The 20607-nt window shown below is 60.3% G+C and overlaps 1 protein-coding gene across 6 annotated transcripts in view; it reads left to right on the plus strand.

Annotated features, from left to right (window-relative positions):
• The window catches only part of RARA (retinoic acid receptor alpha), a 43645-nt gene that overhangs the window by 17148 nt on the left and 5890 nt on the right, over positions 1–20607 (plus strand). For 2 of the 6 annotated variants that reach the window (XM_082442505.1, XM_082442504.1), the window contains exons 2-4: positions 3234–3776; positions 17594–17742; positions 19052–19193. In XM_082442505.1, the coding sequence (XP_082298631.1) occupies positions 3599–3776; positions 17594–17742; positions 19052–19193 (469 nt within the window). In that variant the 5' untranslated portion in view covers positions 3234–3598. Of the gene's footprint in view, positions 1–2967; positions 2988–3233; positions 3777–11567; positions 12293–17593; positions 17743–19051; positions 19194–20607 lie in introns of those variants that run through there. The other 4 variants (XM_082442506.1, XM_082442509.1, XM_082442507.1 and 1 more) reach the window with 4 other exon arrangements.

Below are 20607 nucleotides of genomic sequence, written 5' to 3' on the forward strand. Positions count from 1 at the left end.
CCCCGCCCCCATCATCCCTGCCCTTGCCCATCCCTGTTCCCTGGCCAGCCTGGCCCTTGGCCCATTTCTGTAACCTTTGCCCCCTCCCTTGGCTCAAGGCCTTCCCCAGGGAGCTAACTGCATTGAAGTTTGCAGGCTGAGCTTCTTTACTGAGGCTCCGATGGGGGTGGGGAACGCCTTCCAGCCTCTCCCTGGGGTGTGTATCTGTGGTTGAGGTTTGAAGTATGGTCCAGTTTCAAACTCCTCAGGGGCAGAATTGAGGCATTAAGGCGGCTGTCGTTAATCTCTCCTCTGGGGTCAAGGGTTGGCTCCAGAGGGTCCAGACCGAATCTGCTGCCGCACCCCCCGCCCCAAAAGCTGGGTCAGGAGGCCTGGAGTCTGGAGTGAATGGCTTCCTGGGCCTCACCTCAGAGAGGCTGGCCCCCATTTGGACCTGAATCCACCGGTGTGCTTCTCTGTGTCTGTGGACCCTGCTGTGTACTGGGGGGCCGGGCCGCAGGGAGGCAGGTGCATAGGTTCGCCTGGCTGGGTGAGGGCCAGGGTAAGTGCAGTTTGGGAAACTCTGAGGCTGTGGTTGTGCGTCTGTGGGGAGCTGTGTCCCGGGCCGGGCACGCAGGCCTGGAGCCGGCTTCGCTGTGTGTGGAGCCCAGGTGTGGAGGGATCGCATCTCCGGGTTCCCTCTCCTCACGTGTCACGTGTGTGCCCGCATGCACCCGGGCTGGGCGTGCAAGCACGCGTGCTCTTGGCCACCAGACGCTTTCCCTGGAGCTGCGCGTGTGAGTTTCTGGAAGTGGGTGTGCACGTATGTGAGGGTCTGACTGTCAACGCTGGTGAGGCTCAGCCAACCCCTCCCTCCCTTGCTGGCTCGAGTTCCCCTTGTGTGGCGCCCCTCAGGGTTGTGGGGGGCCAGGGCGGCAGCTGGCCGACGGGTGGGGTCCCTGCTTCTCTGACGTCAGCCTCGCAGCCCGGGAGGGAATTGGCAGGGGCCTGGGGAAGGAAGGGGGCACCTCATTCAGGAGTAAGGAGAGAGGCCCTGTGGTCGTCATAATTAGTAACAGTCAAAATCATGCTCGTTAACAATAGGGGAGCTGCCCCTTTCCTTGCAAGTACCTGTCCCCCTCCCCCTCCCTCAGCCCCGCACAGTCACAGGCTGGCTGGCCGGCCCGGCTGGGCCCAGAAGTCCTGGCCTCGTCCATAGTGGCCTTGGCAGAACTCCCCCATCCCAGGCATGGTCCTCAGCCAAATGCTGGCCATGTGTGTGTCCCCTGGACTCCAGGTCTGAGCCTGGAGCCTGGAGCTTGGAGCCTGGCACGGCCTGAGCTTGGGGAGGAAGGGCTTGGAAAGGGATGTAGTCCTTATTTGGGATCTCTGTGGCCCTGTTTTCTTTTCTTTTCTTTTCTTTCTCCTTCCTCCCCGCCTTTCTTTCTTCTTAACAGCTTTATGGAGATATAATTCATATACCATAAAATTCACCCATTAGAGTGTACAATTCACTGGTTTTAATATATTCACAGAGTTGTGCAACTGTCACCACAATCACTTTTAGAAAATTTTCATCACTCCAGAAAGAGCCCCCATACCATTCAGCAGTCACTTCCCATTTCCCTCGAACCCATGCCCCAGCCCCTGGTAACCACAATCTACTTTCTGCCTTTATAGATTTGCCTATTCTGGACATTTCATATAAATGGAATCATACAATAGGTGGTCTTTTACAACTAGCATAATGTTTTCAGGGTTTATCCATGTTGTCGTGTATATCGGTACTTTGTTCCTTTTTATGGCAGAATAACATTCCATTGTATGGATGTGCAACTTTTTATTTATCCATTCAGCAGTTGATGGACATTTGGATCGGTTCTACTTTTTGGCTATTAGGGCTGCTGGTATGAACATCCACACCCACGTACAAGTTTTTGTGTGGACTTACGTTTTAACTCCTCTTGGGTAGATACCTAGAAGTGCAATTGCTGGGTCGTATAACTCTTGTGTTTAACCTCTTAAGGAACTGCCACACTGTTTTCCAAAGCAGCTGCACCATTTTACATTCCCACCAGCAACGTCTGAGGGTTTCGATTTCTCCGCATCCTCACGTACTTGTTGTTATCAGTGTTTTTGATTATAGCCGTCTTAGTGGATGCAAAGTGGTATCTCATTGTGGTTTTGCTTGGCCATGTTTCTGTCTCTTTTCTTTTGTCTCTCATCTATGTCATATGTGTGTGTATACACACACACTCATATATAAATACGTGCATATTTATTGATACTCTTTATATATATCCTCCTGGACCTCTTGTGGATGCTTCTTTCTCCGTCTCATTCTCTGCTCTTGTTGCTGCCTGTCTGTCTCACTGTGTCGTGGAATTTCTGGGTTCATCTCTGTCTCTTGCTACCTGTGGTGTTATCTCCGCGTGTCCTTGGGTCCCAGCTGTTCAAACAGGGTATGGATTTGTGGATGCACTGGTGGAGGGGCATCTGGCCTTTCATCTCCTGCCCACCTCCCACCCTCTCCAGGGAGGTTGCTTCTGCAGACAGAGTATGTGGGTGAACTCTGAGATCAGTCTCCCTTGCCCCTCCATTGCCTGGGAGTAGGGGGCTTCCACCCTGGGCAGTCCCTGCCCATCATGCTCTTAGGCAATGGAGGTGATACCCAGGAGTCCTCGGTTCCCATTTCCCTATTTGTATGTATGTAAATGGGCCTCCTCTCCGGCCCGTGGGACAGACCCATCTGGGGTGCTCGGGCTTGGATTTGGGGGGGAAGTGGTGTAAGCGGGGGCCCCCTGGCTTAGGAGTCATTTTTCTGAGAAGTGCCACCGCTTTAGGGAAGCAGCTTTTCCTCCCCCTCCCTCCTCCCCTCAAGCACACGTTCTCTGCATCTTGACCTCAGGTAACCTGCTTTGGGGGAAGGAGGGCCAGCTGCCTTCCTCTGCTGCAGGAATCTTCTGGGGTGGCATGGTACCGGGGACCCTTTCCTCTCAGGATTGTGGGTGAGAGGCCCTCCTCAGCTCTGGGCTCTGTCCCCGTCTCCCCAGCCTGGCTCTGCTGTCCTGCCACCCCCAGCAGTGTCTGGGCCCTACTCCCAGGCCGTCTCTGCCAGCCAGGCATGGTGCCAGCTGTCTGCTCAGCCGGGTGCCACGGGAAAATCTCCGGCTGCCCAGGTTGGGGAGCTCCGCGGGGGATGCCCGTGCGCCTGCTCCTCGGTGCCCACTCACCTGTCTTTTTTCTCTCTGCAGCATCACAGGACATGGCCTCCCCAGCCACCTAGCCGGGGCCCACCTAGGAGAGGGATCCTTTCAGCGTCCTGAAGGCCAGCTCTGGACCTTCCTGGGAAAGTGCCAGCTCACAGAACTGCTTGACCAAAGGACCGGCTCTTGGGACGTCCCCCAGCCCACCTGGCCCCCAACTGGAGTCGGGGCTCCAGGAGGCCGAGATCAGCCTGCTAGCCTTGGACCGCAGCTCCAGGACAGAAGGGGGGGGTGGGCTGACCACCCAAACCCCCTCTGGGCCCAGGCCCCATGACCCGAGGAGAGGCGGCCTGAAGCCTGCCAGAGCCTTCCGCCAGACTGTCTGCCTGCTCTTCTGACTGTGGCTGCTTGGCATGGCCAGTAACAGCAGCTCCTGCCCGACACCTGGGGGCGGGCACCTCAATGGATACCCGGTGCCCCCCTACGCCTTCTTCTTCCCCCCCATGCTGGGGGGACTCTCCCCACCAGGCGCTCTGACCACTCTCCAGCACCAGCTTCCAGTTAGCGGCTATAGCACGCCATCCCCAGCCAGTAAGTGGAGTGGGGGGCATGGTGGGAGGGGCGGTGGAGGGCGGCAGGCCGAGGCTGGGCCTCTTCGGCAGTGGTGAGGGCTCCTCCAGACAAGGGGGATCGTCGTCTGGGGGGCTTGTAGGCTGATGGCTGGGACTGTGTTTGGTGTTGGGGGGACAGAGGGAGAGCTGAACAGTGCTGTCCTCCGGCGCCTCTCACGCCCCCCCCGCCCCAGTGCCGTGGAGGGCCTTATAAATAGCTCCAAGGACTGGACACGGAGGCTGGAGGCGGGTAAACAAACCTCTCGACATTTGGTGGAAATGGCAGCTCTACTGAGAGCAGCGCCCCACCTCCGCCCCGCCCCATCCAGTGCCTCTGGGGGAAGGGGCTTGAAGGCGTAGAATCCCCTCCCCTCGCCTTGGCCAGGCTAGGTGGTGCTTCCCTTTGTGGGGAGGGTGAGGGGGAGGGGCCCACAGGCAGCCTGGCGGGTCGGGGCAGTGTCCCAGGAGGGGGCGCTCAGCCTGGACTCCGGCTGCGGACGCCAGCCTGCTCTTGGCAGGGCCTGTGTTTTCTCTCCGCCTCCGCCTTCTGCCACAGGGGTCGCCTGTTGGCTGGGTGGGGGTCTCGGTAACCTTCCCTGGCTGGCCGAGCCAGGTAGTGGGAGGTGGCAGCAGCTATGGCCAGCTGGCAGAGTCCAGGCCTCGGGCCTGCCAGGCCGCTTACAGTAACTCTGGCCCCCAGGGCCCAGCTGGGCGCCGGGCCAGGGCTTGGCGGGGGGAGGGAGCCGGGGCCTGGCCTGGGGCAGGAGGGGGTGGAAGCAGCAGAAGGGGGCCGTGGACGGCAGGCTGGCTGGTCAGCTGCTGACCTGGGAAACGTGTCCCACCTCTCCTGGCGGGCAGGTACTGAACACCCTGCCCCGGGCACCCACCGCCTCTCCCGTGGCCACTGGCAAGCTGCCTGGCGCCGCTGCCCTGTGCGCCCGGCTGGGCTGGGTCAGTGCCCCCTTCCCAGCGTGGGGGCAGCGCCCTCTCCCCGGAGCCAGGGAGTCTCTTTGTCCCTGGGGCAGGCCCTGGCTGGGCGCCTCACTGCCCGCACTGGCCGGCTGCCCACTGCCACCGCTGCTTCCTGGCTCACCTCCTGTGGCTGCACGGTGGCCCCCTCCCTCCCGGGCCCCACCGGCCACTGGGCGCAGGGGCTCTAAGTCTGTGCTCCTTTAGGTCCCTACCCTTTGTGCCCTGGGGCAGGGGACAGGCGGATGCTGCCTCCTCAAACCTCCACCTTCTGTTTCCTCCCTTGGCGGGTGCGCAGCCGGCAGCACTTGGACCTGGGAGTCGGAGTCGGGAGCCCGATTCTGGCCTGGTCTTCAGTCTATGCTAGGTGACGGGGGAGGCCAGTGTCTGGGTTCAGGGTTGCGGGGGAAGGGGCGGGTGTGTCTGTGTGGGGTAGTGCCTGCATCCCTGGGGACTGGGATTCATATCCCAGCTCCAGTGACTGGAGTGTCTGCTTCCTGCCAGGGTGGGGTTTTCAGGGAGGGAGACATCGAGGGTGCCCAGCCTGGTGCCGGTGGACAGCTTGCTCTTCCCCAGGTGATGGGAACAGCGCCCCAGACACTCTGTCCACCTGGGGCCTGGCTCACGGAGGGTTGGATGGGGCTGGGCCTGACCCCTGACCTTGCCCTGTCTTGTGCCGGACAAGCAAATGTTTTGCCCTTCTTTGAATGTTGCAAGCTTCTTCCTCTTTCTTAGAGGTGGGTGGGGAGGGTTTCCGGGTACCCCACTTCCCACCCTGGTAACCTTCTTCCCCCAGGGTGGGGTGCCCACATTTCGGGTTAGGCAATGCCCCTTCCTGCCCCCTCCCTTTGTGAGCCTGTGGGTTGCCCTGTCCCTTGCTAGTAAACAACAACAACTTCTCTTCCTACCCAGGCCCCCAGCCTCTGAGCTTCTCCCTGACCTTCCCCTTCTCTGGGACCAGAGGTGTGGCCAGGAACCTGAGGGAGCCCGGCATCTCCCTCCTTCTTGGGCAGGGCTGAGGGGCCTGGAGACCCTGGCTCTCAGCTCTGGGTAGCGAAGCATGACAGATCAAAGTTCAGGCATGGAGGCGGCCTCGCCTTCCCCGCTCTCCCCACCTGGGGGCTGGTGCTGGGGGTCAGGCAGTTCCTAGGAGGGGTGGACATCCGTGGCCCCCATTCCTGTAAGGAGCGATTATATGCTCTGGTCCTCTGCCACCCTTTCTGTAGGCAACCTGGCACATGAGGCTCCCTCCTCCCACTTCCCACCAGCAAAGTGTTTGGATAGTCCTCCCTCCACCTCCCATTCCTCTCCCCAAGTCAGGAGGAGGCTGGACCTTGGGTGTACCCTTCAAAGACCTGGTGGCCTGTGGAAGGACAGAACTGTTCTCCAGGTCACTGGGGACAGGTGGGTATCTGTCCTGCTGTCATCTCCCAGGGAGCCGGAGTGGGTGGGAAGCTCCAGACATGGGACAGGATCCCCCCTCTAAACCAGCCCCTGGGGCGTGGTCTCTGAGGACTGGTATTTACTGTGGAGGGTTGGGATTCAGTGTGCCTTGTGGGGAGGGTCAGGGTTGGGTGTGTTTTAGGGGTGGGGAGGTCAAGGTTGGGTGTGTGTTGGGGAGGGGGTGAGAGGGTCAGAGTGTGTATGAGGAGAATCAGACCCAGAGCCGGGGAGGGGGTGTCAATTTGTGTGCTGGAGCGGGCGGTGACTTAGGGCACAGAGGGTGTAAGGGGGAGGCGTCTGTGATTGTGTTGTGTGTTTGGGGAGGGAAGGGTCTCTATTTCTTATCGCTAGTCTAGGCTGGAGAGGAAACGAACTTGCCTTTTTTGTTGCTCCCCCTGGGAATTCCACGGGGTCGGGGGCGGGGGTGGGGTGGGGGGAGGTGGAGTAGGCTGTGTAGCGAGTTCTGGCTTTGCCACTTACTAGATGTGATAACCTCTCTGGGCATGTGTCCTCGTCTGTAACCCAGGGATCTGACCAGAACCTCCCTCAGAGGGCTGAGATTAGGCAAGATCATCGCCGTAACGCACTCTGCTCCTCACCTTGCATGTGATCATCGCTGTCTCCTTGCCGTGGTACCCCGTGTTAGGACAGTGGAAAGGGACTGTGGCCCTAGCTGGGTGGGGGCTGGAGAGAACGGGAGGCTAACATCTGTGGAGCACCTACTGTGTGCCTGGGACTTTATCTCTGTTTTACAAATCTTAATCCCAACAATCCTGGGAGAGGGACATTATCTCCATTTACACATGAGGAAACAGCACCGGTGGTTAAGTGGCTGAGCTAAGTGACCTTACAGCTGGGCTGTTTTCTACCATCCAGATAGGCAGCTGCGGGAGGGTACTGTGGGGAGCCCTCCTGGGTGTGAGGAGCCTTGGGTGGGGAGATCAGGGCCATGGTGAAACCCCCTCTCCCGTGGCTGAAGCCCCGCTTCTGCCTCAGGACCTTCCGCTTTCACCCAGTAGGGGGCGTAGGGGAAGGCCTCCCCCCTAGCCACGCCCCCTTTTCTGTTTTTGATCCTGAAGGCTGGAGGGAAAGACTGATAAGAGGCCTGGGCCAGATCTCCATCCTGTCCTGGAAGCTGCGGATACAATCTGTTCACACCCATCCCCGCCCCCAGATCAGCCCACTGTAGCCCGGGGAGTTTGCAGAGCTCAGCGGGCACCCTGCCTCCATCTCCATCCAGACAGACACTGTAGGAACAGAGTGTAAAAGCTACCGTTCTTATTCTTATTTTGTTTCCATTTGTGGACTGGGGGCAGGGAGGTTGGAAGCTATCTGTAGAGGAGCTGGGGATGGGAGCCCCGAAAGACCGGGTCCAGACTTTTCCTTTCCATCCACACATTTGCTGTGTGTGCCTAGAAACTGGGGAGCGGCCTTGGGGTCTGGAGGAGCCAGGCGAGACTGGAGGGGGTGAGCCCTTCTCCTTTCCCTCTCCTCTGCCACTCCCCTTTTCAGTCTGTATCCTCCCTCCCCCCCCCACCCCCCGCTCCTGCCCACTCTTTCCCTGGACAATAGGAGGGACAGCCCAGGGAGAGGGGGGACTGCTAGCAGTGCCCTCCCTAGGGTCCAAAATGCAGAGTCAGCCAAAAGACTGTTGGACGGGGTTTTGAATGAAAAGGCGGCCCCCTCACCTTTTATCTCCAAGCATTGATAGTGCACAGGCCCCCTCAGGGCAGGATCCCAGCATGGGCAGGGGGAGGGGACTCAGGGAAGGAAGCCTGTCCTCTTAGGCTGGCCAAGACCTGAGACACTGTGTCCGCCCGTGCCAAGGGCCCTGTGCCCATGGGGATGTGCCAGTGCACGCCCTGACTACCCTTTGAGGGGTAGTGTCTGTGGAAAGAGGAAGTGTTTCCCTTCTCCAAATCACTTTGGGGCGGTGCCTACAACGCCTTCCTTCTCCTCTCCGTTTTCAATGGTGGGGCACAGCCCGTGGAGCTGGACCTCCCAGGGTAGACTGGAGGCCCTCTGCCCCGACTCGATCAGAAATAGAGGCCCTCCCCTCCCTATTTTGACTTCTGAGTTGCTGGGAACCTCAGCCCACGGACCAAGGTCCCCCTGGCAGAAGTCTTAAAGGACAGCTCTTCCTGCGCAGCCTTTGGCAGATCACTCACCCTCTCTCGAGTCTGAGTCTGTTTCCTCCTCTTTAAAGCAAGACTCCTAATCCGTTGCTTGCTGGGCAAGTTGCTATGAGGCCACGGTGACCTGCTTGCTGGTGAGGGCCTGGGCGAGCTTCAAGTACCCTGCAAAAGCAGTGATGACGAGGGGTGGGTGGAGCCGGGCATTGTCTTGGGGGATGGCCACCCTGTACTGGGACCCAATGTCCGTCTGGCCCCGGGCCTCATGATTTCCTGTTTGTTATCCCCTCCAGATGGGGTTGGGAACTGGAGGGAGCCCTGCCTGGCACAAGCGGGGGCCACTTCAGTTCCGCCCGTACCTGCTGAGGGCCTGCTAAGCACACAGTCCTGGAGGAGTTGTGGGGGACACGGCAGAGGAGGACGGGGCCCCAGGCCTGCCACTCGGTCCTCCCCACCTCCCCCACTGCCCCCCCCCAGGTGGCCAGAACCTTCCTTTTTCCCTCTTCTCCCATTGCCCCAGGACACTGTGTTCTGCTCTGACCTGCCCCATGACCTTGCTGTTGCCCAGAACAGGCATCTCACCCCGACTTCTCCACTTCTCCAGCTCCATAAATCCTATCCATCTTTCAAGGAACATCTCAAATACCGCCTCTTCCCAGAAACCTTCACAGATGTTCCCGCTTCCTTGCTCACTCGCTCCCTCCTTTGAAGGCCCGCAGGTCCTTATTTTTTCTCTTAACAACACTCATCTCTCTACCATGAAGTGACTCCTCTCCGTCTGGTACCTGCAGTGAGCTGTATCATTTGGGAGATCTTTTCCTGATCACCAGGTCTTTGATGGCAGAGACAGTCCCAGATCCCTTAGTACCTTGAAGCTGTGAACACAAGGCCTAGCACATAACTGGTGCCCAGGATCTACGTCGTTTGGGAGGAGATACCAAGCGCCGTGGAAGCAGTCTGCCCTCCTCCCCAGCAATCTCATCCACAGCCAAGGCTTGCACCCGTGCCCTAGGCCCCAGTGTTCCGTCTGCAGCCCAGCAGCCCAGACCTCACTTAGGTGAGACCTCATTTTGGAGCCCAACACCCACCTGTCCACCCGCCCAGTAGACTTTTCTACTTCGCACTCTTGGAAACTTTGCTGTAGCACAAGCCACACACCAGAGTCTTCTTTGCTACCTCCTTTCCCACACTCCCCCCTACCAGCCCCCCAGCCACATTGATTACTTTCCTCTGTCACCACTGCCAGTTTCCTGGGCTGTGCTACTATTGTGTGCTGCCTGGACTGTTCTAACTGGTCCCTCTTGCCCTCCTACCATCCATTCTTCATACAGCTTCACACGGTTAAATCTGATTTATAACACTGTAAATCAGATCTTGCCTCTCCTCTGCTTGGAACCTTTTTGTGGTTTCTCCCTGCATTTGAGATAAAATCCAGCAAGCTCACCTGGTCTGGCCTCAGCCCATCTCTCCAGCCTGGTCCTCTGCTCCTTTTTCTTTTGAATTTTATGTTATGTCCTCTGTTAGTTCCCTGAATGAACTCACCAACTTCTGTAACCCCAGGACCCTTGCACAGGCTCTTTTACTGGGATTCCACTCCTTCCTACTCTTTACCTAACTTCTAAACTTCTACTCTTTCTTTAGGTCTCTGCTTTGACCCTCCAACCCTAAATTAGGTGCCTACATTAATTCTCCTTCAAAGCATAATTTATGTGCTTACTTGTGTCATAATACCAATTATCTCAGTTTGCAATTATTTATAATATGCAGTAATAAACATAAATATATATATTTGTGATTATTTGCTAAATGGCTGTTGCACCATAAGGTCTGCAAAGGCAGGCTCCCCAGGGTATCCACCTGGGAGGTGCTCAGAAAATAGTTTTCCTTGAATCGGCCTGGCATGGTGGGAATATGGGCTTTGATGGCAGAAAGTTCAAATACTCACTCTACTCTTTAATAGCAGCGTGATCTTGCACAACCCACCTAACCTTGCTGAGACCTTAGTTTCTTTATTTGTAAAATAGGAATAATACCACTTATCTCTTAAGAGTTGCTGTGAGGATTAAATGAACACATATGTTAGGAACCTGGCTTTTAGAAGACTATCCTCGGGAAGCACGTAAATTCCTGTCAAATGAGGGAGCTCTGCTGCAGGGTCAGAGGGAGCAATAAGATACTCTCTTCTCCTGGGGCATTCCCCCCACCCCCTGCCCCCCGCCTTCCTGGACCTACCCAACCCAGGTCTTTCTTCCAGTGAAACCGGCATCCCGAGGGCTTCCGGGAGGAAGTGGTCAGCTGAAAGGCACCAGCCCCTCCTTTTCTCTCTCCGGGGCTAGACGGTGCGGTGGGGGGCCCGTGCTGGTTCCGCCTCTGGGAGACACCCTGGGCGGGGCTTTGCTCGACTGAAGCACGCCGGGCGTTGCGGGGAGAGCCCCCTCTGCACGCGTTTGTGCCAAAGCACCCGAGCTGCCGCATCGGGTTCCGGCGGGCGGCCCGAGTCACACATGATGTCACAGACAATGACACAAGCCGGGTGTCTCATTCCCACGCGGTGCCCGAGCTGCACAATGTCACACCCGGGACACCCGGCACGGCGCTAACACTTGGCCACACGCACCCCAGACCTTCGCCTCCTGCCGCCACTCTCCGCGTCTCCGGGGGAGCGGCCCGACCGGGCAGGGGGCTGGCGAGCGGGTGATGTCACGGGCAGCGGTGGGTGGGTCACCCGGAGGTGAGGCGCCGCCAGGCGAGTTCAGAGAGAGTTCAGCCGCATTGCATTAGGCAAATGAGGCCCGGGCTGGGTGGGGGTGTGTGTTAGGGGAGGACAGCGGGACCACCCCCCTCCTCCCGCCCACCACTTCCCTCGCCTTGGCATCGCGGGGCCGGGGACTGACCAAACCACGGGGGAGGCTGGGAGCCGGAACTGGGACGGGGGAGACGCCCGCCCCTCTTCCGTCCTGGCGCAGCCCCCTCCTCTGCCGGTACCCAGGCTTCGTCAGTACTCCGTGCACTCCTCCTCTCGAGCCTTTTACCCCTTCCGTCCCCTCTTCTCTCCTCCCCCTGCCCGGGCTCCCCCCCCCTTGCCTTCCATGGCCCGCCTCTCCCTCTCAGTTCCCGGCTTGGCGCCCGCTGCAGCCGGACCCGCCGGGAAAGGGTTAAAGCAGGGGCGGTGCCTGGACGGGACGGGGCGGAGGAAAGGGGGTGGGACTGCAGGGGAGGGGGCGCGTAGGCCGGGGTTGGGGGCCCGCGGCGCGCACCGCCGGAGACCGAGCGCAGGGCGGCCGCCCCGTGCCTGGTGGAGGCGGAGGCGGAGCCGCGCGGTCCCCACCCCACCCGGAATCCTCGCCCGGGAGCCCCGGCTGGGAGGAGGAAGTGCTCGGTGACCCCCCGCCCCGCGCCGATCTCGCCCCCGGCCGGCGCACTCGGGGAGCCGCGGGACGCTGCTTCGGACACCATGAGACTCGCGACGGGAGCCCCCTCGAGGTGAAGACGCCGAGTTCCCGGGCCTCGGCTGGGCGTTCCCGGGGTCAGCCGAAGAACCCCCCCCGCCCCCCCCCACCAGTACACACAACTTCCCTGCTTTTCACCTGGGACTCGCAGAGCGGCCAGCCGACTTGGACGCGAGACTAAGGGCAGAGGGCGGCCCCCTGCCCGGGTCGCCAGTCGGGGCGGGGGGACGTGCCCCTCGCCCCCAGCAGCTCTCGGATGGCGCCGCCGGCTGAGTGAGGGAGGCAGCGCGCAGGACTTATCCGCCCGGACCTCTTGTCTTCGCGGGGAAGATGTACGAGAGTGTGGACGTGGGGGGGCTCACCCCCACCCCCAATCCCTTCCTGGTGGTGGATTTTTATAACCAGAACCGGGCCTGTTTGCTCCCAGAGAAGGGGCTCCCTGCCCCCGGTCCCTACTCCACCCCGCTCCGGACTCCGCTTTGGAATGGCTCAAACCACTGTAGGTACCGGCCTATCCCTCCTATTGTGGGAGTTGGGGGGTGAGGGTGGGCTGTAGGGCTTCCGCTCCACCAGGAGATGCAGGCCTGGGGGCGTAGTGAGGGTCTTGTCTCTACCCTCCACTTGTCTCTCTTGCTGAAAGTCGGGTGCCCTTGTTGGACAATTGGACTCCCCCGAGTAACCCTGGGCGCTATTTCTGTTGTATTTGGACTGAGGAACTTTGGGGGTTCCTCCTTTCAGGAAACGTTTGTTCATCTCTCCTTCCACTTCTTGCAGGGGAAGTGAAGCCCCTTGTCCCCAGTTTATATTCTTCTTGCTTGCAATCCGATAGCTTCACAGCTGAGTGGTCCTTTCTCCCACCCTGAAGGGTGGGGTAAAGGTCCTATCTGTGGGCTTGTCTGCTTCTAGGAGGAGGGGCCTCCTCCCCAGATCCCACCCCTGCCAAAGCCTGGGGGAGAGCCTGTCCTGGGCGACAGCTGCTGCCCCCAGCTCTTGGGTGTCAGGGGAGCGCTCCATGTTTTTGGTGTTGGCAGTGGGGTGTGGCAGGAAGGGGCAACTCCATCAGATACCCGTCGGCCATCCTAACTGACCCTTACACCTTGGGGAAGGGCACCTGTCCATCTGAGGGCTGTCCTGGCCCTAGACACTTGGCTGGTACAAGCTTCTGTGCCAGGAATGGAGGGGAGACGCTACTCTGGTGGGAAGAATCCCCCTCCCCATAATCCTAATACGGTTTGTTCTCTGGAGGATGAGTTTGATTTTTCTGTGGGTCTGGGGCTACTCTGGAAATGAGGGCTGCATCCCCTCCCAACTCAGCCGTGTCCTTTTGTTACCGTGTTTTCACCTGCGGATGGGGCAGGCACTGGGCTGTCCCTTCCTAAGAGGGCCGCTGATGAGAACCCCGGAGTCCTGGCACCTCCTCCTCGCTGTCCTCTGGCTGGGTTCAGGCTTCCCTGGAAGGGAGGGGCTCTGTACCCTGGCGGGAGCTGTGAGTGCCTGCGGTGCACACCTGGGCATGTTTATACCCAGCTGTGAGGTAGTGTACCTGGTGGGGGAGAGCGGTGCTTAGGGGGTTATTGTTACTTGGCTCCGGTTCCGTCCTGCTCTGGGCTCAACTCTTCCCTGGGGGGCTTCTCCCACCCTCCCGGACTGGCTGCCTCTCTCCTGCCTGCCAGGGAGGAGGGGTAGAGTGGGTCTCTGGGGGCCTGGCAGATTGCAGTAGGTTGAAGGGCAACCCCCAATGCCTTTGCTCTAGGAAGAGAGACCTGAGGTGCAGACACCCATCTCTGCCCCTTTCAGAGCCACCTCACCCCCAGCCTTTATTGTCCTGCCCCCTGACCTTTGCCTCTGGGGCAGATTGCCTGGGAGGCTGCAGGCTGCAGACCGTGGGAGGGAGGGAGGGGTGCGCGTGGGCGGACTTTAGGAAAAAAGGGACAGGCGAGAGGTTGACACACACTGGGACCCTTCTTCCCATCCTCCCAGAACTGGAGGAAGGTGTCCCCTCCTAAGTGGGGTACTTGGGGCATGGCTGCCATACTCCCTCCACAGCCTTGGCCGCCTTTGCCAGAGGACTGGGGAGGAGATGGGATCTGAGGGCTTGGGCTCCAGCCCTTGGGGGCAGCTCAGCTCTTTCTGGCCCCAAACTGGCCAGGCGAGGTAGGGGGAAGCCTGGAGTCCAGCGGGCGATGGGGGAAGTGGAGGCCTGTTCCCCCGCACCGTGTGTGGGGCAGGGTGGAGCCAGAGGCCTGTTCCCTTGGTGGGAGTGTCGGGTCTGTGGCAGTGGGCTCAGCCCCCAACGCTTAGTGGGCCGGGAAAGTGGCTGGGAGGGTTGTGGTGGGGTACAGGAAGGGCCTGGAGGCTGGGGGTGGTGACTTGAGTGTGTCTAGATTACACGGGGTCATGACCGAACCCCTGGGTGTGTGTAGGTCCTCTGGTGACAGGAGCCCTCCTGCCCCCTCACACCGAGTTCTCCACTCCCTCCTGCCACCTCCACCAAAGGTGGGAAGAGACTGCGCGTGGGCTGGGGGAGAAGACCTTCCCGATCCTGCAGGGCCCCGGGGACCTTGCCTCCCTCCCCCAGAACCCCCGTTTCGGGGCGCCAGAGGACAAGGGGTACACAGGATGTGGCTCTCCATCTGTCCCCCACCAATCTCGCGGCTCACGCCTCCGCCCGCTCCCAGACGTCCAAGAATGTGAAGCACGTGGATGCCCGTAGTGGGGGGAGGGGGAGAGATGCTTATCGGCGGCCGCTGGGTAGGGGCCTTCTTCCGCCGCCGCCGCCGCCGCCGTGCTACACCCAGAGTCACCCCCACCCTCCTCTGGGGTGGAGGAAGGGCGGGACCCAGCGCCGTGCGCCCCCTCCCCGCCCCTCCCCGGGGGCTGCCAGCGGAGCTGCGGAGGAGCGGGCGCCAGCAGGATTGGGAGGGGAGCCGCTGGCCGGGGGCCCGGCTGATTTCCTGCTGATCTCCTCCAGGAAACCGGCCCCTTGTGCGGGCCTTCGAGCGGCTCTGGGGCGCGGGGACTCCGGAGCGTTCTGCCCACCAGGAGCCGAGCGGGGGGCGGGGGAGGGGCAGCCTGGCAGCGCGGGCGGGAGGGGATGCCTGGCTCCCTGGGCCGGTGCCATCCCTTCGCTGGGCGCTGGAACTTTTGAGCTGAGAAGGTGTGGTGCTTCTCCCGCCTCGTCCTTCTGCAGGAAGAGGAGAGATTTGTGGGCTGGGGCCTCTGGGGAGGGAGGTGAGCGGGAAGGGGCCAGGCCGTGGCAGTCCTTCCCCCGCTGGGTGTGCAGAGTTAAGGCTGCGTCCTGACTCTTGCAGAGGCTGGGAGCGTCCTAGAGTGCCCCTGCTCCCCTTGGCTGCTGGCTGGTGGCCCGGGAGGTGGGGACTGGGCCGGGGCTCTGGGTTCAAAGGGCACAGTGGGAAACCTCAGAGCTGTTACCTGGGTGACAGGTGGGGATGTGCTGGGCATGGGGCATGCAGACCAGTGTGATAGCCTCAGAGGCAGCCAGCTGCTGTGGGGTGGGCTGCAGGGAGGCCTCACTGAGCCCAAACTGTGTACCCTCACCTTCGGTCATCTCCCCCGTCCTGCCAAAAAGCGCAATTTGAAAAGCACATTCTTCCAGTTTCATAAACAGTCTCTGGACTTTGCTTCAGCTCCAAATTTCTACAGACCTTTGCCCCTCCAGTCAGTCCTGCTCTTAAGCTGCCTGTCCCTCATCTGGATGTCCCCTGTGTCTCCCCACGGCCCCCTCCCCTCTCTCAACCCCACTCCGTACCCCAAAGCTCCCTCTGTCCTTTCTCTCCCTCCCCTCTGGTCCATTTTAGAGGTCGGGCCTTGGGGGAGGTGGGCCCAGGGCAAAGACTGGATGGGGAGGGAGGGAGGGGGAGGGAGGTCAGAGCCTCCTTCCTCTCTGGTCTGAACGCTGACTGGGATTCTAGGCCATGGTCCCTCCCCACACCCCCTTGTCCTTGACACCCCCCCACCCCCCACCAGTCTGGATTGTCTATTGTGACTCCTTTTACGTCTTGGAAAAAGTTAGCACAACAAAAGGCTCCTTTGTCGCTCACCCCTCTGCCTCCTGGCCTCACCCAGGCCCCCCAACCCCGCCCCCCCCCCCCAGCAGCTGTTCTCAGGCCTCTCGCCTGTCTGATTTGCTTGTCTGGCCTCTGGGAGAGTGAGGTGGGGAAAACCAGGCCAGGACAGTTCGATTTGGGGTGAGGAGCAGAGGGTGGGGGAGGTCAGCGAAGAGTCTGGATCGGTGGGGGTGTGGTGTCGGCAGCCACTGATCCTTTGCTGCAGGCTGCTCTCTGGGCAGGGACAGGGACATGGGGCCACAGCAGTGCTGGTCAGCCGGGCTGACCAGGGAAGTGGTGCCCAGGCCCAGCTAAGAGCCAGGAAAGCCCTGCCAAGGTTGTTGGCCTGGTTCCCTGTCATCAACCGCCTGGCAGTCCCTAGTTGTGTTTGCAGGTAAAGGGGGAGGGTAGTAGCATGCAGCTAGCCAGCCCCCCACCCCTCCCCGCCCCCATCCAGGTGCTTCTTTTGCCTGTGCCTGGACTTCGGGGCCACATGAGCCATGAGGTGCTATGAGGTGCTTGGGCAGGAACTCTGGGCCCCTTTGAATTCCAGAACCTCGTGTGCTGGAGTTTGGGGTGAGACTAGACAGGATTCTGGGGTGTGGGAGGAGGCAGGGATCTATCTACTCAGGGAGGCATCCTTGCCCCTCCTTGGCCCTGGGCAAGTGGACTTGGCAAAGCCTCAGGAGGGTGCTGGGTGGCCCCTTGGGAATCTGGGGTTGACTGGGTCACAGTTCTCATCCAGTACAGTACACCCCCAGCTACCCTGGCTTCGGGCACAGACAGCCCCCACGCAACCCAGCCCTGTTCTGCCCGGGGTGATGGGCATGGGGCCAGGCACTGGGAAGGATTTGTAGGGGGGGGCTGCCCTTGCTGGCTAGGTCACCCTCCTGGCTGCCCTCTTAGAGCTGAATAACAGGAGGGGAGGGGAATAGTAACTGGGACGTAGGACATAGTATCGTATGGAGGCCAGACAGACAGAGCATTGATGGGAACAGACCCCCTTTGTCATGCTTTTCCCCCCAGACAGGGGGCACCCAGAGCAATGGGCTTCCGGGGCCCATAGGGACTCTTCTCCCTGTCTCCAGGGGGTCCTCCTGCTTATCTCAGGGAGTCCCCGCCTGCTGTGCCCCAACATTTGTGACTCTGCACACCCTGCCTTGGGTCCCTGGCCAGGGGATTGTTTGGGTGGAGGAGGGGCTGTGGCTGCTGGCAGAGGGGGTGGAGGGGGGAGCGGAAGCAGAGGGGGTGGGGGAGTGGCCGGCTATGAATATCCTGTTGACCCCAGTTTCCTCTGTCCCCAGCTTGTGTCCTCTTCCCTCCCTCCTCATCAGGCCTTAACTCCTTCCTAACTTGGGGGAGCTGGGGCTGGGCTGCCCAGGGTCCAGGGCTGTGGAACCAGGCTGACACCTACGCCCAACCACCAAGTATAGCCACGTCCGTGTACAAATCTGATGGTTTATTATCTGATCTTTCTGGTTTTGAAGGTGGGGTCCTGCGGAAGTAGGCAGGACTGATGGGGTGCTGGAGCTTCATCGGCCGCCTCATTTCCCCAGTTGGGCTGGGAAGTCCCAGGTTTCCTGAGACTGTGTCCCTGCCCCAGAGTTTAGAGTTTGACTCCTGGCAGCAGTGGGGTGGCTGGGAGAGGCTCCTGGGAGAGATCAGGAGGCAGGGTGGGCACCATATTAAGGATGGTGACCTGGGTCTCTAACCGCCCTTCTCCTCTTGTCTCTCTAGCCATTGAGACCCAGAGCAGCAGTTCCGAAGAGATAGTGCCCAGCCCCCCCTCGCCACCCCCTCTCCCCCGCATCTACAAGCCTTGCTTTGTCTGTCAAGACAAATCCTCAGGCTACCACTATGGGGTCAGCGCTTGTGAGGGCTGCAAGGTGAGTTGAGGGGGTCACTGGGAAGGACCTCCCTGATTAGGTAAATGGGATGTTCCCACTGCCGAGTGCTGGGACTGTGCCGGTGGTGGTGGTGGTGGTGGTGGGCGTCCCTGAAGCTGCTGATCTTACTTCTGTGCGGGAGGTGGCAGCAGCCTTGGAGGGGAGGAAGACTTCAGCAGAACCTCCTTCCCCGCAGATGAGCAGGGGTCCCCCAAACCAGAGGTCCCCCTCCTGCCTCAGCTCTTTTCCCCATCATCTCCATCCTCCAGCTGGCAGGGTGTACACCCGCTCTGCTACCGCTGCCCGGGTTGCCATGGTGAGCTGGCTGCCAACCGGCTCTTGGCTGGGGACCCAGGAGGCCTGCCCTCTGTGGCCCTGCCTGAACCTCGCCACGGCAGCCTGGCAGGAGGCCGTTAGGAGCAGGCGCCTTGCCTTGGCCTCTCCTTCAGGTGCCCAGGCTGTGGGCTTCCCAGAGTCTGGCTGGATTTCCACGTGCCCGTGTTTGGCTCCAGGGTGCAGATGTGGCTGCCACCTTCCCAGCAGCTGTGGGCATGGCCTCTCCTCCTCCCCTCCCCAGGGCTTGAGCCTCTGTACCCGTTTCTTCCCCAGAGATTGGGGCTCAGAAGCTGCACAGCTTTCAGGCTTGGGGCCCTGGGCTGCCCCTCAGTGCGGGGCAGAGATCAAGGGCAAAGCACCAGGCCTTGGACTCTGTGTCTGCCTGTCCTGTCTGGTTGTTCTTGGTCTGCCTTAGCCTGTCTGTCAGTCTCTCTGTTAGCCCGTGTGGGCAGCCCCTGACCAGCCTGGTCTACCTGTGATCAGTCTGTGCTGATCACACGTGTGAACGTGTGTTTTGCTGCCTTGCTCCTGAGCGCACTCTCCACCTGTCTGGCCAGCCTGTGTGTGTGTCTGTGTGGCCCCTCCTGCTTGCCCTCTCTTCCTGTGCTCTGAGCCCAGCCTGTGGGTTCCAGAGCTCTGCCTCTCTCTCATCTAGCTCCGTCTACCCCTTTTCTTGAGTCACCAGCAGCCCGAGGTCCTTTTCCCCAGGAGAGAGGAAGCTGGGTCTATGCGTGTGGGTTGGGGGAAGCCCTCTGCCCGCCTGCAGTGTTGAGGCGGCAGGTACTGGGATTCTTCTCGGGGTATCCTTGCAGGTGGACCCTTCTCTCTGCCTTATCTGGTCTACTCAGGTAGTTGATGGCCAAAGCCTTGGGGCAGCAGCCGCCTGGCCCTCTGCCCCCACGGCTGAGGCCACAGGCCAGCGCTGTTCCTACTGTGGGTGTGGCTGACCTGACTCCCTGCCCTCCATACCCAGGGCTTCTTCCGCCGCAGCATCCAGAAGAACATGGTGTACACGTGTCATCGGGACAAGAACTGCATCATCAATAAGGTGACCCGGAACCGCTGCCAGTACTGCCGGCTGCAGAAGTGCTTCGAAGTGGGCATGTCCAAGGAGTGTGAGTGCCATGGGCGGGGCGGGGCCATGCATTGGGCGGGGCACGAGTGCCTGGCCCCTAAAGCTGGGTGATCAGGGGCATGTGGATGTGTGTGTGGATGTGAACGGGCGTGCTCGTGACGTGGTGTACAGGCTTGTGGTTGAGGACGGTTCACCTATAGCTGCAGGGACCTGTCTGTCTGTCTCACTAGTTGTGTGTCCATGTGCGGACAGCCCTTCCTGTTCGAGCGAGGCAGGCTGTGTGTGCTCGCCCACGTGTATGCACGTGTCTGCTCCTGCTGGCTTGCTTCCAGGTCCTGGCTGGCTTTGGGGTGGGGCTCAGAGGTATCCCTGAGACCCTCCGATTGTGCATCTTAGGACAGGGGTGCTGCTGGGTATTTGTGTGTGTGTGGGTGGCGGGGAGGTGCTGCAGGCATAGGGATCTTAGAGCCTTTGTCTGGTGGAACCTGGGACCGGGAGTTGGAAGAGAGAATTGGGACTTCTCCGATTCCAGAGGAACGGGGGCTTCCAGTTTGGGCTCAGCTGAGGCCCGATGGAGGGAGAGAGGGAGGGCTGGACGGGGAGACCCTCTTGTGTTGAAATCATGGGTGTTGCCGTGGTGACCGGTGATTGATGATGTCAGAGATAAATGACGCTGACAGACGCCTCCTTGTCTGCGTGGCCGTTGCCATGGTGCCTGAGCCGTGGGGGATGGAGTGGGGGAGGGGGCTGCAGGACCCTCTAGCCCTTTGTGGGCAGGGCAGTGGAAGAAGGAAGCTGGGAGGGGACGAGGGGGGGACACGAGCAGCCCCAGACAGGAGCAGAGGGATCCTGCAGCACCCGGCCACCTCCTGCCTCAGGAGGAAGGGGCTGCATTGTCCGAAGCCCAGGAAGTGGCTGCTGTGCGCTGCAGAGCCGGTGACAACTTGGGACCCACAGGCCTGGGACCCTTCCCTGCAGGGCCCAGAACCTCCTCCTCCCTCTGCTTCTGCCACTTTCCGCTCCCAGAGCTTTTCATCACAGAAGGACCAGGGTGGGGACCCCCTCTCCCTTCCACCACCAACTCCCCCTTTCCCTCCCTCCTTCTCCTCTCTGGCTGCTCTGTGCCCCGGAGCTGAGCAGCTGCCATTTCAATAGAATTAAAGCTTCCGAATGATAAACGTCTTGTCACAGCTGCAATTTTCTCTTCCCAAATTATCCCCCCACTCTCTCTCTCCCTCTCCCTTCTCTCCCTTGCACTTTATTGAATTTGCAGAATCGACATGAGTGATCTCCAAATTATGCCTGCCCCCCCACCCCGCTGCCCCTCCCTGGGCCCCCCACCCCCACCCTCTCTTCCTCCAGCGTCAGCAGCCGCCACCACTGGTCCTGTGAGTGATTGTGTGTCTGGGATAATCGGCTGGTAACGACCCCATCGCTTCTTTAAAGCCGAGTGG

This window comes from Balaenoptera physalus (genome assembly GCF_965194825.1).
Source record: "Balaenoptera physalus genome assembly, chromosome: 20".
NCBI classification, from domain to species: domain Eukaryota; kingdom Metazoa; phylum Chordata; class Mammalia; order Artiodactyla; family Balaenopteridae; genus Balaenoptera; species Balaenoptera physalus.